General features: G+C 37.5%; 1 protein-coding gene across 1 annotated transcript in view; it reads right to left on the minus strand.

Moving 5' to 3' along the window:
* Positions 1 to 18926, minus strand: part of LOC149779403 (aladin-like) — a 121120-nt gene that overhangs the window by 36178 nt on the left and 66016 nt on the right. Inside the window, exons 9-11 of the mRNA XM_089940068.1 lie at positions 12342 to 12462; positions 7459 to 7583; positions 1697 to 1757 (exon numbers count right to left, since the gene is read on the minus strand). Of these exons, the coding sequence (XP_089796194.1) occupies positions 1697 to 1757; positions 7459 to 7583; positions 12342 to 12462 (307 nt within the window). The remainder of the gene's footprint in view (positions 1 to 1696; positions 1758 to 7458; positions 7584 to 12341; positions 12463 to 18926) is intronic.

An 18926-nucleotide genomic window follows, 5' to 3' on the forward strand; every position in this document is an offset into this window, starting at 1 on the left:
CATCTAAAAAGTGCATTGTTATATCATAATCCGCTTATCTTGACATCTAGCTTGATCCAGGGATCACAAGTTACCATGCTTTTCACTGTATATTCCAAACCCAGACCACACCTCCTTAACAATGACCCATGGATCATAAATTCCATACTTTCCACTGATATCCCAAACTCAACCTCCACCTCCCTGATCATAAATTCCATGCTTTCCACTGATATCCCAAACTCAACCTCCACCTCCCTGATCATAAATTCCATGCTTTCCACTGATATCCCAAACTCAACCTCCACCTCCCTGATCATAAATTCCATGCTTTCCACTGATATCCCAAACTCAACCTCAACCTCCCTGATAGCGACCCAGGAATCATAATGCAAGATTATGGCATCAATAATATTGTTTACTGCTACGACTGTACGTATAAAAAGTTAGGCAACAAACTATTAAAAAATGCCACTGTAACTGTAAAAAAAATTTGTTTGGGTCTCTGGCCCACTCCCAGGTGTCCCAGATATGGTGGCCACAAATTAAACCTTCTTGCAGAAGATCAACATAAAAACAGCAAAACTACAGTTTTATCAAACTTTCACCCTACAGATTAGGTCATGTGGTAAGGGATAGACTAAGACAAAGGGTTTCACAAGAATCTCCATCACAATTACAAAAAAGCATGAGATTAACAACTGAACACAAAATGAGATTATACAGGCAATAAGGGCCTTAGTCTCATATCCAATATATAGGTCATCATATACATTGTAACAGCACATAGATAACAAAAGGCAGCTGTGAATTAACTCACTTGGCCACATGGTCTAGCACAATTTTGACAACTGTTGAGGATTTAATAATCTTTTGATATCTTAGTGTCAATGATCATAGCAAAATATACACATGCAATATGAAATGTTTAATACATGCTTTGCATGAAAAGACACAATACTAAAGTGTAGTTAGCACTCTCACTCTCTCAATTCATATGTATGTCCTTATTCAATATGGCAAATATTCTAAATCAGTATGTGACAATACTAACAACTTCACTACTTAAATAAAACTTGAGCTCTCTTTGTCAATGCTACTCATGGGTTAGAACCTGTATGAAACACACTGTATATGACATGGAGGATTCCCAATCTGTGATATGCCAATCCCAGCATTATGTGTATTCTGGGCTGATCCAAGCTCAAGTAGAATCTGTGTTAGGTTGATCTCAGCATTATGTGTATTCTGGGCTGATCCAAGCTCAAGTAGAATCTGTGTTAGGTTGATCTCAGCATTATGTGTATTCTGGGCTGATCCAAGCTCAAGTAGAATCTGTGTTAGGTTGATCTCAGCATTATGTGTATTCTGGGCTGATCCAAGCTCAAGTAGAATCTGTGTTAGGTTGATCCCAGCATTATGTGTATTCTGGGCTGATCCAAGCTCAAGTAGAATCTGTGTTAGGTTGATCCCAGCATAGGAATGCATTCTGGGTTGATCACAGATTAAGATGATTTGAATTTCTTCTTTAAATACAAGTTTTTGCAAGAGTTATGTATTTAGTACATGTGTAACTTATCAATCTATTTATGTATTGAATTTGTACAGTTGAAGAACAGAATACATCAATGTGTTTTGATGTTCAATTAAACTGTACGTGTATTAGGCTTTTGGAGTGCAATGTTGAAGAAAGAGATGTGACATGAGCATGCCATACCTTACATCTACCTGTACATTTGGACCATTTCTCACAGCTCCAATGGTTTGTTTCCCAGATCCTGAAGAACATACTGATACATACAATTTGCACAGCATTTTGTTTGGTTCATACTTCAATGAATGTAAAAAAAGGACATAGTCAATTTTCAATTTTAATAATTTCTATTCTTAAAAACTTTATGCAATCCAATGAAATCTGGAAACATGAGAAATGTAAAAACAATAAAGTTCAAGAAAATTAAATGTCATAGTTGGCGCCTTTTTATGCACATCAGTGAATAATGTTCAGATAAATTCCATGAAGATATTCAACACAACATATGCATCGCAGAAGTACTGTTTAACTTAGACACTGTTCCACACTTAATATATAATATTAATGACACAGTTACTCGCATGTTTAATTCAAACATTAGTCATTTTATAATAAAAAAAGCTTTCATTACTTTTCATTCTGGTGATTACATGTACAGACTAAACAGAAAATACAAACAAGTTGTCATTACTAAATATACATGTAACTAACTGCCTAATAAACAATGAGAAAATCAGGCCCACTTTCTCAAACGCCCATTTTAATCATGTCCATCCATTGTAGCATGACATTATGTGTATGTAATCCACTTTGTGTGAATTGGCTTATGGATAAATGTTTTCAGATCATCTGAGACCTTTCTATGATTACATTTCCGCTGTCTTCCCATTCATTTAACAGAGCAATGACCTAGGCTATAACAGATAAATTTGCGGGTTGCAGTTTATCCATTCCTTTCAATGAGATGAGAGATCGCAGCCATATTTTCACATTTCACAGTGTTTCTGCCTTCTGATCACACTAAGGGTCATTGAGTCACATACATTGTTCATGTGGCATCATATTCTGCCTTCTGATCACACTAAGGGTCATTGAGTCACATACATTGTTCATGTGGCATCATATTCTGCCTTCTGATCACACTAAGGGTCATTGAGTCACATACATTGTTCATGTGGCATCATATTGTGGTAAAAAAAAACAGAGGACTCCATAGTAATGAGTCACATACATTGTTCATGTGGCATCATATCCTGGTAAAAAGAGGACTCCATAGTAATGAGTCACAGTTTTCATGTGGCATCATAACTGGTCAGCAGAGGACTCCATAGCAATGAGTTGCAGAGTTCAAATGGTATCACAGTCCTGTCAAAAACAGAACTCCATAGTAGTGAGTCAAACAGAATTCACATTATTTCATTTTCTAGTCAAAAAGAAGACTCCTTAGTACTGAGTCACACAGAGTTCACATGATATCATATTCTAGTCAACAAAGAGGACTTCATAGTACTGAGTCACACATAGTTCACATGGTATCATATTCTGGCCAGCAAACATTGTACTCTTAGTAACAAGTTGCATACAGAGTTCATATGGTATCATATCATAATCAGCAAACAGTGGACTCTTTAGTAATGAGTCACATGCAGAGTTCATATTGTATCATAATCTGGGAGTTGCCTTATGATCACACTAAGGATCATCAAGTCACATAGAGAGTACAGAGTCACACAGAGTTCACATGGTATATTCTGGTCAACAAACAGAAGAGGACTGCTCATGATCAAGTTGGCTTGCATCAACAGAAAAGTTTCCTGCTGTTTGACCACTGTGTCAGCAACATTACTAGGTGTAAAAGTGAAATTCAAATTCAGTTTTCAACAGAAGTTTACATATGGAAAAGACAAAGATTAGTTTTCAAAAAGTTTGGCTTGTGGTCAATGGCTTTATTGAACTCCTCCTATCTGGAATTTTAATTACATCAGTAGAACTAAGTCAGTTTGCTTGTACATCATGCATAAAGATATCATATTGACTTTTGTTTTAAGCATTTTTTATTTGTGTCAGCAATGTACAATTTGTCTAATCAACCTATTTCCTGTAACAGGAATTAAAGCTGGTTGCTCAAAAAAGGTAGAAGTCAATAACCTTTTATAGATCTATAATTATACCACTGCTAAATATTTTATTGGTTTTAAAAAAAATAAGAAATCCACTAAATTCAGTTCCAATGAATATCCATTTTTTGACCAAACAATTTTATACTATAAACATGGATTTATTATGATCCACAGTTTTTAAAAAAATGAAAAGAGTGACAAAGAAAGAAACAGAGGTGGCAAATCTAGCCACAAGAAGATGGTACACTGCATCTAACAACACAAAAGCAATATGACATAACTATGAAAATATCAAGTCCTTGAGATTTTTCAAGCAGCCAGATATCAGATGAGATGTTAATGCTATCTCGATATCAGATGAGATGTTACTACCAGCTAGATATCAGATGAGATGTTCCTACCATCTAGATATCAGATGAGATGTTCCTACCATCTAGATATCAGAGGAGCTATTCCTACCACCTAGATATCAGAAAGATGTTCCTAACAGCAAGGTATCAGATAAGATGTTACTACAAGGTAGATATCTGATGAGATGTTATTACCAGCAAGATATCAAAGGAACTGTTCCTACCAACTAGATATCAGATATTATTTAAAGTTGTCAAAATTTCAGAAAAGTTCTACCAGGTACCAATCGATCCTAATGACCGGTTACCTGGGTCCCCAATCAAAGGGAAATTTTTGTATTAAATGTGAACTTGAACTGCTTCGTTGTAGGTTCATACATGCCAACCCCCAAACATATATTCTAATGACCACAGCCTCTGTCAATGTTACTTGTAATATACATTTAGCAGTATTGTACTATTATCTAATGACTTCTATATAACAAAATAGACAATATCATGCCTTAGTACTTCTTTTTATAATCTGACCAAGAAATGACCAACATCACAAACAAAGTGATATGATTTGTGGATATTGGAGAAAAACCTGTCATGAGTTGATCCTAAACCGAGTTGATAATATGAATAGTTGGAAGTTACTGTGATATAAAGCTATGATATTTCTACAATTTCAGAAACATGTATACATATATATAAATACAGATATAAGTATATCAAACAGACGCTCACAACAGAAGGTGTATGTATGTGATATGCTGAGTAAGTGATATTAAAAAATACTGAATACAAATAATATAGAATTCTTACCATTTATTTGTATTGGAATTCTTGACTATTATTATATTACATACTCATGTGTCTTCAAAATAAAACTAAATAGTAAAAAGTCACAAAACTGTTCAGACCATGTATTGGTAATGACTATCAATCAAACAAACAATAGTCATCTAATCTTATTTGGTACAAAATATAGACCTACAATCTATTATGCCCAATACAATACAGAAATCCCATATTTAAAGAGAGCTTTAACTCACAGGGTACTCACATATGGGCCTTATAACTGGACATTTAGCTGGGAGTCTAAAAGCAATTAAATTTGACATAGGTGAAATTCACACTTGCTAATAACAAGTTGATGACAGATAAAGCAAACACTGGCAGGCAAGCATCAGAATCTAGAGATATTTAGACATGGGGCCTGTCTTAGGAGTATACTGACAGAATCTCATTAATCAGTAAACAAAACATATTTCTCATAAAATGGCAAACATTTTCAGACATATTAACAGTTTGCCAATCTAAGTTCATGTTACCATCCTGTTAGAATGGATACAAATACATATGTATGTGTCAGCTCTGGTGGCATTTTGATTTATGCTTTAAAAGACTATTAGTACTACCCCTTTCTACTCATCACCCTGGATGAAAGCTATTTGTTTAAATTTAGATTAAATAACAAACCATAGTTCTTCTCCTCTCATCTGAATACTCTCAAAAAAGGTTTTTGTACAATGGTTCAAAAATGTATACACAAAATGACATAATGGCCTGAAAAATATTTAAGTTAACTATATATCACAACAATCAAGCCTACAAAATTTTATTTGTCCATCTCATGTTGTTTTGCTTAATAATGCAAAATCTTTTTTGTGCAAAATGTTTAACAATGCATAAACAAAATAATAAAAAATTGCTGTAAAGACCTGAATTTCTAATCAATCATCCACATATGGGCAACAATATACATAGTTTTAATTTTCTGTACCTCAAATGGATTTTTCATAATAATACTAACAAAGTCTGTGGCAGAATAAAAGTCCAATGAGTTTATTATAAGTTTTTAAACATTTTTTTATAATGACCTTAAAAACTTATCATGTCATCAACAGAGCTGTGGATGGGTAACCAGTTACTCAGGCTACCACCTGTTGATATAAACACGGGTAATGAAATGCCCATCAGGTACCCATTTGCAGATACAAGTTTTCTACCAGTGCAGATTTTCCCATAAGCCCTTGTCTTATAAAGGTAGCACTCATTTTGTTTTCAAGATGACAATCCTTTTGATGGAGCCGCAAATATAATACATATACTTGTTCAGTGCCATGTACAGTTCTGTCTCTTCCTGTAAATGTTTGACCTTTATCTCTTAGCTTCTTTTCCATGTGACAACCCTTTGAAAGAGCTGCAGGTGATACTTGCTCAGTGGCATGTAACAGAGGGTGGTTATTTCATCACAAAATAGACACGTGTTCATTTGCAACCTTTAATAGATTTCACAGACTGTATGATCAAAGTGTTACTTACAGAGCCTAAGCCCAGTCTCTACATAAACACCGGCATATGACAATGAGGCCAAGGACTGGGAGTCAGATGATATTTATGATGGCTAGACCACAACAATTTACTAGACAATGATAGAGGATTTCAGAACATTTTCAGACAATGTGGATGAATTCTTGGACATAGCACCAAATGATATTAGGTTACGGTGTATCATATAAATGTATTTAACATGTCAGGCATTTTTAATTTTAGTGGATCTAATTAGAACATACTGTAAGTTTTTAATTTATTTGTGAAATACTCCACTCATACTACAAGTATATTCTACACAGCTTTGTTTTCAATTAACCTAACGCAACCTAACCTAACTATCTACAAACCTACCTATCTATCCAGTTGGGCTTATTTATTTTCCCAAAATGTAACTCTGACTCACTAATGACAAGTCACCCCTTCAGATAGATGTGACTTACAAATACAACCAGACTTATACTCTTCAACCACAGGGGAAAAAAACTTTTGCATGCTGTCATGCAATCATCAACCTACAACAAAGCAGTTCAGTTCTGTACACACTTAATACAATTTCCATTTGATCAGGTACCTGATCATTAATATTGACAGGTACACCTGATCATTAAGATCGACAGGTATACCTGATCATTAAGACTGATAGGAATGCCTGATCATTAAAAGTGACAGGTACCTGATCATTAAAATTGACAGGTACCTGATCATTAGGGTTGACAGGTACATGATCATTAAGACAGACAGGAACACCTGATCATTAAGATTGACAGGAACATGTGATCATTAAGACTGACAGGTACCTGATTATTAAGACTGACAGGAACCCCTGATCATTAAGATTGACAGGAACACCTGATCATTAAGACTGACAGGTACCTGGTAGTTGTTTACTTAAATGTTCACTTGTCTTGACATCAATTCATGGCCATGATAAGGTGTCTACAATTTCATGACTCTAGCTGTAATATTGCTAATGATGCTAAAATGCATTTAGGATGGACATACAGGAGCAGAACCATACAATCCCTTCTGCTGAAAGTGCTGAATTTAATGGTCCAACAATGCTTTTGAGGTCTGAACTGTGTGCATACTCAGACATACACAAAGAGTAGAAGAATTTATTTAACAGAGAAAAAGTGCATATTGTAATAATTACCTGAAGATGTTGGATGGTGTTGCAGCCAACACTTTGGATCCATCAGGTGACCACTTTATTAGTGATACTCCACCTCCTCCCACTCTCCGCAGTGGAATACATGTCTCCATGGCAACATCCCAAGCCTGAATGAACAGAATGATAAATGAAATGGTCCAAGTGGGTTGATATGGCTCACATCAGTAGCTGATACATCTACTTGTGGATATAAATTCATACATTAAATGACACTGTAGAGAGAAAAGAAAATTATGGAGCACACAGCTCCTACACTGTCTAATAATGTTGGTGTCAGTTATTATTTTCTTGATCTATCTATCTATCTATCTATATATATATATATATATATATATATATATATATATATATATATATATATATATATATATATATATATATATATATATATATATATATATATATATATATATATATATATTCATTTTCCTGGCATCAAAAGGGAGAAGCCATTTACACAACTAGCATTCTCTCCTGGATCCCTCCATGAACTATGGGAACTAGGCCCTGATTCATAATTGATACTGTTTGCAGCCCTGACCTTAAGTACATAGACTTGCTTGACATTACAAATGGAACTAATCTGCACAATCAGTATGGATTGCTGGGTCTGTCATCACCTACCTGCTGCCCTGCCCCTAAGTCATAAATTGGAGACCTTCAAGATCAATGTTAAATAGAACTGTGGTAGGTCAGTGGTCTAGGCATGGGGTTATGGGTTTGCATATGTTCATGACATGTTGGTGCAATGTGAGAGTACTGCCCAGAGTAACACTTAGGTTTCGTACTGATTGTGTGAATTTAATGTTGGTGTTGCTGATATTTATTGTTTGAGGTAAAGGATGTAAATGAGAAAGTCTTTGTGTTGTGATCAGAATGGCCTCAGTTTTATCATCATTCATCTGCAGCTTGTTACATGTCATCCACGATTTCACATCAGAAATGCACCTCTCTACACCTTGGATGGTATCATCAACTTCAGTTGGGTGGCTAGATCTGTATATTTGGGTGTCATCAGCGTACAATTGGTGAGACACTGGATGATGATCTATGACACTTGAGAGCGATTGAGTGTACAGAATAAGAGAATAGGTCGAAGAACAGACCCCCTGTGGAACACCACAACATAGATCAACTGGGCTGGAGTGTATTCCATTTGCAGATACAATTTGTGTCCTGTTGACCAAGTAGGACTTGAACCACAGTAAGGCTGTATCATGAATGCCAAATACATGCTGGAGACGGTGAAGTAATATATCATGGTCTATTGTGTCATATGCTGTGGACAAATCAAGGAGGGTGAGGACTGTAATCTTTCCGCTATCCAATGCAGAGAGAAAGTAATTAACTACTTTTAGAGGAGTAGTTTCAGTACTGTTGCAAGGGCGATATGCAGATTGTACATTGCTAAAAAGACTGCTTGAATTCAGATGAGATACAAGCTGGGATAGAACAACCTTTTCTAAGATTTTTTATATGAATGGGAGATTAGAAACTGGGTGGTAGTTCTTTAAATCGCTATGGTCTAGTGCTAGTTTCTTCAGCAGAGGCTTTACAATGGCAGTTTTGAAAAACGATGGGAATTCCCCGGATGAGAGAGAGGTATTAATAATATCAGTTAGTGATGGCAATACTGGATCTAAGTACTCACGCAGCAGTGATGTTGGAATTGGATCAAGTTCACATGACTTTGGTGCACTCTTCATCAGGATTGTATGTATAAAATCCGTAGAGAGAGGTTCAAATGCTGCTAATGGTTGCTGCTCAAATTCTGTATCCCAACTGTATGGTGACGACGAGTCAATTGAAATTGTGTTGTCAAGCTTATCTCTAATGGTTTGTACTTTGTCACAGAAGAAATTTGCAAACATATCCGGAAGGTCGACTGGAGAGAAGGTAGTTGGAAGTGGTGTAGATTTGTTCCTTGACATTAGGTTGTTAGTAATTTCAAAGAGCTCTTTGCAGCTGGAACTTTCCATGATCTTAGTAGTGTAGTGGGTTATATAACAAAGTTTAACAATATCTGATCAAGAATATGGCCTCAAGAGTTTTTATGATACCAGCCAATCAGACGCAAGATCACCATATTAATGTCCATGAATTTTGCTCGTAATTGAACTCAATGGAGATATAGATAATATAAGCTTACCCAGTCTGATCAAAATCTAATCAAAAATGAAGTCTCTGGAGTGTTCACAAATAAATGTTGATAAACAGTCAGACAACAAACCATTCCCTGACAGATGCAGGGCTTTACCATAAATCCACTAGGCCTCTGGCCAGATAGACAATAAACCATTCCCTGACAGATGCAGGGCTATACCATTAATCCACTAGGCCTCTGGCCAGATAGACAACAAACCATTCTCTGACAGATGCAGGGCTATACCATAAATCCACTAGGCCTCTGGCCAGATAACCATTCCCTGACAGATGCAGGGCTATACCAAAAATCCACTAGGCGTCTGGCCAGATAAGCTAAATATTACCTAAATGGTATATTTTTGTTGTTGTAGGGTTTAATGCCATTTTTCAGCACACGATAGGCTATACATGGCGGCCAGTATTAATGGTGGAGGAAGAACCCAGGAAAACCCCGGAAAGAACCACCGACCCATGAACCTAAATGGTATAACAAAACTTCTGTCAGTGTGTGTCCAGGTTATAGCCCTGAATTAATTAAAGTTTTCAGAGTAAAACTGAGAATTCAGACTACACTTCTAGGTCATTTATTACAAAGCAAGTAATAATTTCATTACAAATTTAGCTCTAGTTATTTTTCTCATATCAATTTTACTGCACATTATTAAACGTTTTATATTGAACAGAACTGAATTTGGACTGAAAGTCTGTCATTTATAAGAGAAGTTGCAAGATTTCCAGTCCATGATTCAAGCCTTTAGTCCTAAATTCTAAGTTAAATGTTTTTTATTTTTCATTTGTTTAACGAAAGGCTGTACTTAATATAAAACATGAATGGTTTCTATCTCAGCTAATCTCAAAAAAGCAAACACAGTTTAAACCAATTATGTCTTATACATCTGATACCCTGCATGAACAATTCCTACTAGTGCAATGAATTTAACTGGATTTATGAAATTAGAAATAGCCATCTTTAAAAGTGAAACTTTTCACTACTGAATGCCACCAATAATTTGACAAGGATCTTCAAGAAAATGCAAATCTTATCAAGGGTTAGTAAAACTAATGATAACTGGTTTTCTTATTTTATCCAAAAACTTCTAGAATCCCAACATCTGATGGCTGTAAAATTTGAATAAAGGATTTGAAACTTCTCCCATATAAAACATTAAACTCCAAGACTAAATGATGAAATCTGGCAATGTGTCCTTCAAATTGATCAAGAATCAAATACAATCAAATGCATGGACTAAATTATGGAATCTGGCACTGTGTCCTTCAAATTGATTCAGAATCGAACACAATCAAATGCCTGGCACTGTGTCTTTTAAATTGATCCTGAATCAAACACAATCTAATGCCTAGGCTAAATGATGAAATCTGGCACTGTGTCCTTCAAATTGATAAGAATCGAATACAATCAAATGCATAGACTAAATGATGGAATCTGCCACTGTGTCCTTCAAATTGATTCAGAATCAAACACAATCAAATGCCTGGCACTGTGCCCTTCAAACTGATCCAGACTCAAAGACAATGCATGGCACTGTGTCCTTCAAATTGATCCAGAATCAAACACAATCTAATGCCAAGACTAAATGATGAAATGTGGCACTGTGTCCTTCAAACTGATCTAGAATCAATCACAATCAAATGCCTTTCACTGTGTCCTTCAAACTGATTGAGAATCAAACACAATCAAATGCCTGGCACTTTGTCCTTCAAACTGATTGAGAATCAAACACAATCAAATGCCTGGCACTGTGTCCTTCAAACTGATCCAGTATTGAACACAATCAAATGCCTAGAGTAAATGATGGAATCTGGCACTGTGTCCTTCAAACTGATTCAGAATCGAACACAATCAAATGCTTGGCACTGTGTCCTTCAAACTGATCCAGACTCAAAGACAATGCCTGTTACTGTATCCTTCAAACTGATCTAGAATCAAACACAATCAAATGTCTAGACTAAATGATGGAATCTGGCACTGTGTTCTTCAAACTGATTCAGAATTGAACACAATCAATTGCCTGGTACAGTGTCCTTGAAATTGATTCAGAATCGAACACAATCAAATGCCTGTTACTGTGTCCTTCAAACTGATCTAGAATCAAACACAATCAAATGCCTAGACTAAATGATGGAATCTGGCACTGTGTTCTTCAAACTGGTTCAGAATCAAACACAATCAAATGCCTATGCATTATGTTCTTCGATATGATCCAGTTTCAAAACCCCAATAAAACTAAAACTGGCACTATATTCTTCCACCTCTTGGGGAAATATCTGGATCTCCTGCAAATAACAACAAACTCTGATACCTCTAAGTTACTAAATTTTGAAAAACAAAAACACTCTGCTTCACTTATTTCCCACCTCCATCCATGCATAGGTGTATCTCTTATTTCTGCTATGTAAAACTTTAACACAAAATGTACAATGATGCTGACTCCATCACTGCTGGAAAAGTGATAATTATGTCTCAAAATTAGACCCAAACAGACACACCCCGCATCAAAAATCTAAGACACTGTTTAAGCTTTAAGCCAAATTATTTAGTGCCTGAATGTTTAGTATCATTGTGTTCTCAAAGAAATGAATGGCATATGTAACAAAATACTGCACGTCAAAATTTTCAGCCAGTGAGCCAACATTAAAGTAGTTTCTGTAATTAGATCAGATTTGATATACTTATTTATAAATAGCTCTGCTGAACTAACCATCATGGCTGTATCAACTGGTGAGGAAGACAAAAGAATCCGACCATCGACATCCCAGGCCAGGCAGGTGACTGGGCAGTGGTTACTCTGCTGCAGAACTTGAACAGAACTGGACGATGGCCTGGCAACATGTAAAACAAGGTATTCAGAATTCATTCTCTAAATTATTATTTTTCTTCCAATCATTCCAATCAATAAATATAACCATTTTAACCAAGAAAAAAAGGTCACCATTTTGTGAAAAAAATCTTTAAAAATAAAACAAAAAAAAATACCCACCCAGGAAAATTCGTACCATGGCCCAAAAATCTAACAAGGTCTTTTACATATTAATACAAATATTGAATTGTTCCTTTTCTGATATCTGAAGAAAACTGTACTAATCAGACTATTCATTATATAAACCTAGTTTAAAGGTGCATGAAGTACTTACAACCACTGACTACAGCAACATACATCACACATACATACATACATAAATTCTGCTGCAAAAGCTGAAATGTTACAGGTTTGACAATCCTTCTTTAAACTGGTTTAGATCATACCTAAAACAAAGGTCTCAACAAGTAAGCATTGGCAATATTAGCTCTCAAACTCGCACTATTCATTCAGGAGTCTCTCAAGGCTCAGTTTTGGGCCCTTTCCTCTTCATTATCTCTATCAATGATCTACCATTAAATAATGAATCCACAAATACAGATTTGTTTGCAGATGATGTAACCTTGTATACATCTAGTTCTGATACTGAAGTTATCCAAATGAGATTAAACTCAGACCTTATTAGAGTCCAAAACTGAGCACAACAAAACAGGATGGTAATTAATGAAGGTAAAACAAAATGTATGATTTTGGGGACATCACAAAAGCTACACAAGTCAGGGAACCCAAAACTATCTCTTGCAATAAATAATTATCCATTAGAAAATGTCAAACATGAAAGGCTTGTATGTGTGTCTGTAGGTAATAATTTATTATGGAATGACCATATTGATAAACTTTGTAAAACACTGTCATCCAAAATTGCCCTTCTCAGCAGAATCAAGAAATATCTACCTATGGAAACTCACAATCTATACTACAAGTCATATATTCTTCCAACAATGGATTATTGTTCTAATGTATGGGGAAACTGTGCTAAATCTGAGCTTGACAGGATTTATAAACTTCAGAAATGAGCAGCACATGTAATTTTAGATGCATCTGTTGATCATCCCTCAAAAGCATTATTTACAGAACTCAAATGGTTCACAATATATGACAGGATAGATTTTCACAAGGCAGTTCTTTTATATAAATGTCTACATGGAACTGCACCAGAGTATCTTCAGGACTTATTCAGGCATTTTTCAACACCATACCAGTTGAGATCAATATCACATGGAAACCTTCTAGTACCAAAACCAAGAACAGAGCAATTCAAAAAGAGTTTTCAATACTCTGGTACAGTTCTGTGGAATAAGCTTCCACTACATGTAAAATCTGCTGAAAATATTAGAGTATTTAAGAAAAGATATCATCAGCATGTATGTGTTTCTAATAGATAATGGAATTTAGTATTTTAATACTAAACATGTTAAAATAAACACTAATTATTGCTATCTTCATATAATGTGCATTGTTCTACTCTCCTTAAGAGGGCCTCAAGGGAGAATAGTCCTTGACTAATGAGTCACCCTCTATAAATAAAGCATTATTATTATTATTATATTATTAGTTTTCCAGATTTAAAACATTCACTCTCAAGTCAAGAAAACCAATTTTTAAGTAAATTATGTTTCTTAGAGAATACTTACCCAATCACATTACATTAGGAATATTAGCCTGCTACCTCATGATCCAGCCCTACTAAAAAGATAAAAATTTACTTCCATCTCTTTTTCAAATAGACAGAGGCAATAACTCTTGCCAATTACCCTCCCTTGTCACCGCCTGATGTCGCTAGTTTTTAGCTAAGCGAGATACTAATGAGGATGCTCACATGGCGCAGTTGTAGGGATGATTTTTAAGTAATGTGATTGGGTAAGTATTCTTGGAGAAACATAATTGACTTAAAAATTTGCGTACTCCTTCAAATACATTCTCCAATCACATTACATTAGGAAAAAAAGAGGAGGGGATTTTGAGCATCTGACCTCTACCTCAGGTATCCTTCTGGGGATAAATAGTTGGATTCCCATTTGAACGACAGCCTGTTCTCCTAATTATGTAAGCAAAACAGTCTGGGATCATTCGACCTGTGACCCTTACCAAGGTTAAGAAGAGGAAGTTGAAATATTTTCACGTACTGCTTAATCCAGTGAAGCTAACAGGCTGTGTTGATTGATTTAGTTGGGTCTGGTGGCTGTCTGTGTTTGCCTCTGTAATGCTAAATCTCTGAGATAAAACCTCGAGAAGGTTGACTGATTCTATTATATCTTGAATCAAAACATTGTGTTCAAATGCAAGGCTCGCAGATATGGCTTGAATCTTGTGAGCAGTAATCTTCATAAGGCAACTCTGATCTAGTGAGACCTCAGAGTATGTCAAGCATATAACTCATTTCAGCCATGAAGCAAGGGATTGAGGGGCGATACCCTGTTTCAATGATCTTCATCTGGAGAAAGAGGCATTTGTGCATGCCATGACTTGTCTCTGTGTTTCAAGTAGTGCTTGACAGCTGCTGCTCTGTTCCTATCTATGGAATAGAGTGAGCGAATGATGACTCGGATTTTGGCTACAAAGATTGGTTGTGTCAAGAGGACCATCAAATGATCCAATCTGAACTGAAGATAATTCAGGTTGACGAAGAAAGCACGTAGCTCACTTTCCCTGCATGTGGAAGCTGTATGTTTGTAACTTAAGTGAAGTGTGGGCTAGGGGCTCAAATTTACTTGAACTGAGCCATGTTAAAACCCAGGTTACATTTTGGAAATAGAGTGAGAGATTTTGGTTGATTGAGATCAATATTAGCTAAAAGATCCAAAAGGTCTTTATCATGCCCAATGTCATATCTGCCATGATGCCAGAATTTGTCTGATACCATAGAGCAGTAGTCTTTGATAGTGACGGAGGCCAACTGTTTCTCCTCAAAGAGCCAGAGAAAAAGTTGAGGGATTGAAGCTGAAGAAGACAATTTGGGCAGGGAGGGAACACCAGTGACTGTGGATCCTTGAGAAAATTTGAGTTGGCCGGATATCTTCCTGGACAGATCTACTGCTAGACTGAGTAGATAAGGTGGATAACTTATGATTCCACCTCGTCGCAAATAGGTTGATCATCAGATGCCCTAAAAGTGTGCAGATCCAAGTGAAGACTGATTGATTGAGAGACCATTCTGTGTAGAGGACTTGACCTATCCTGGATAGAGTGTCACCCAAGACAATGAGTGTACTGCCAATGTGTCTGACTTGTAAGTTGATAGGGAGATTGGAGCACCAATACAGAAACTGCCAAATCAGAACACATAGGTCAGATGATTTGGTGCCCCGTTGTTTGAGGAGGTCACAACAACTCATTTGTCAGACATAATAAGAACTGTTTTGTGAGAATTGATCATTCCAGAAGTGAAAGGCATTGATGACATCCTTCACTTCTAGAATACTTAAGTGCAGAGGTCATGCCCTTGGCTCCTACATGTCAGTGCTGGAAATGAAGTCTGGCTCACCCCACCTGTATGCACTGGCATCAGTGCATATTGTTATTTCTGCTTGTGGCTTATCAGCAAGATTCCCATTGTCAGCCAACTTGGGTTGCACCAGTGACTCAGGAATAATCAAATCTCATGTGTGATCATGACGGCCTAATCAAGGGGATTTGAAAATGGGTGCCATTGTGCCAACAATTCATTTGCAAGGGGCACAAAAAAAGATGGCTGAGCAGGATCAAGTCTGCTACCAAAGGGAAGAACGGTGAATTGATGAAAGGTGTAGTGGTATGCAAAACAGAGAAATTTGCAGGACACAGGTTGGATAGGGACATTAAGTTTGCTTTGGCCAGGAGGAGACTAATGGACAGGAAGGCAGATTGATCTTGCCATCTCTATGTTGAACTTTGGAGGTGCAATGAATCAGCTGAGGAAACTCAAGTCAATGACGAGTATCAAAATTGCCGTTTACTTTTTGAATTAGAGAAAGCCTTGAATGATACCCCCGAGATTGTGACTTTTGAACAACCTCAACTACCTGTTATTTTATGAATGACTGTATCTCTTGTTGTAGGAAGGCATCCTTCTCCTGATCTGCCGGTACTTCCATGAAGAGGGGAGAGGGGAGGGGATTGGATGAATGAAAGAAGCCCCTCGGAAATGATCTGGATCAACCACCCGTTCTGATGGAAGAGGGAAATCCAGCGAGTCAGCAAGAAAATCAGGAGTCAGCCTCCCACAGGTACACTGTCTGCAGACAGTGGGGAAGGTAGGTCAATGCTTTTGGTTTAGAGGCTTGAAGCAGATATGATTTGGATTTTTAACATAGCTTTAACAATTTTTCAGTCATATTGCTCTGATGTCTGCAGTGTGGCAGTTTATAGTGATGTCTAACACTGGGGCATCATGCCACAGACATGTAGCATGATGTCCCACCCAGTCACATTATTCTGACACCAGGCAGACCAGTCCTAACACTAACCTCTTAATGCTGAATGCCAAGCGAGGCAGCTGTTAGTACCATTTTTATAAGTCTTTGGTATGACTCGCCCAAAGATCGAACCCACAACCTACCACATCCGAGGTGGACACTCTAACCACTAGGCCACCAGAGTGGTCCAGTTTGAAGGTGGAGAAATTCTGTTTCTTCACACATCTGTATGATCGTCTTCTATGTTGATTAGGCTGTGGTCTCCAGGCACTGGGTTGGGACTGATATTGGTGCACATCTGGCTGAGGAAATCCCCTGTCCTGGCGCCATTGAACATCCCTTTGCACTGAGTGAGCCAAAATGCCTGTACTGGGGAAGCAGCAAGTTGGAGGCACAGCTCCTGAGCTGGCTGCTTTTGAACTTCTTTTATTCATCCTAAAAGTAATGGAGACCCAAACTGGGTCGTCCATAAAGCAAGAGTATTATGCAGTTTGAGCAACATGGACCGCAAACATGCATTCCATCAGATTAGGTCTAAATTGGCTGAAACTGTCAAGGCATTGTCCATAATATGGTGAGCTGCTTGTTTAAGGACCAAAGCAATATTGGCCATCGCATCCCAGGTGTTGCTATTGTTGGATTATTTGGTGAGCTGGAAGATTGCGAATGAGGCCAAATACAACATGGAGGATGTCACCACGATGTTCTGAACCAGCTTGGACATGGCATGGAGAGCCAGAAGATCCATACTGAAGGCATTGTAGTATGAGGAGGAGAATGTTGCTGGAATGTGGCCTAACACCTCAGAATTGCCTGGGTCACAAATCCAACCTGAAAGCCAAATCGTTAATCTCTTTAATCTTTACCAATTGGGGAAGGAGCCAGAAGGACAGTGTCTCTTCCTCCTCCCCAAAATCAACCGATGACTTGACCCTGTAATCCTGGGTAGCAGCAAGGAGTGGAAGGCATTCCAAGATGGCCAACACCTGATAGATTTTCTCTAAAGTGGCTTGAAAACTGAAATCAGTCCACCCCATTGTCAGGTCTAAATAAGACTGATTTGCCAGCATCTCACTGCACTCACTCTGTGTTGGGTCCTTTTCAAAGTTGGCTTGTAGCTGTACATAAGTCATGCTGGATGGGACTGATGACTCCAGCAAGTCATATTTGGAGATGTCACTAGCACGCCCTTGAGTGTAGGTAGTGAGCAATTGTAAGTCCAATACTATTGGTATTGCTGGCTGGTGTGAATGGTGTATGGTCAGCCCAAATGCTGGTTGTACATAAGATGGTCTGGCTATTACCGGTACTAACCACTCCATAGGCTGCTAACAGTGTGGCAAGGTGGATGGATCTGTCACTAAGATCCCCATACAATCCATTTGGTTGCAAAAGGTCCCCATACTGGGATGGCTGAACTGCCAGTGAAAGATGGTCAGCTGATGATGAATCAGACAAAGGTGCAGGAGCAAATGAGGGAAAATGGGGTAAAATTTGCCCTGATGTCAGGAGTTGTGCTGTCGTCTCCTGTACCAGATGACGCCTTTGTTCAAAAGATGGTTGTACCCTTTCCATATCCTCTTCCTGCCCTGCTGCTGATATAACTGTGACCATTTGTTGCACCTGATGAACTTTTGAAGAGGAGGGGTGCCCCAGCTTCCTCCACAAGACTTGCAACAAAGGTGGATCTGGGTTGAAAGCTGAGAATGTAAATGTTTTCCTTCCTTGATTTAGTCTGTCAAGCCTTCCCCATAGCTGTCTTTTGGATCACTATGGCCCAAGTGTCAACCAACTACATGCATATGTTGCATGGAGACAATGAAGTACATTTTGTACAGGCAATGCAGGTGTGAGTGTGTGACTGGGATTTTTAACGTAGCTTTAACAATTTTTCAGTCATATCGCTCCGATGTCTGCAGTACAGCAGTTTATAGTGATGTCTAGCACTGGCCCATCTTACTGCAGACATGTAGCTTGATGTCCCACCCAGTCATATTATCCTGACACCAGGCTGACCAGTCCTAACATTAAC

This window comes from Sinohyriopsis cumingii, chromosome 17 (assembly GCF_028554795.1).
Source record: "Sinohyriopsis cumingii isolate HCF-2022 chromosome 17, ASM2855479v2, whole genome shotgun sequence".
Taxonomy (NCBI): Eukaryota; Metazoa; Mollusca; class Bivalvia; order Unionida; family Unionidae; genus Sinohyriopsis; species Sinohyriopsis cumingii.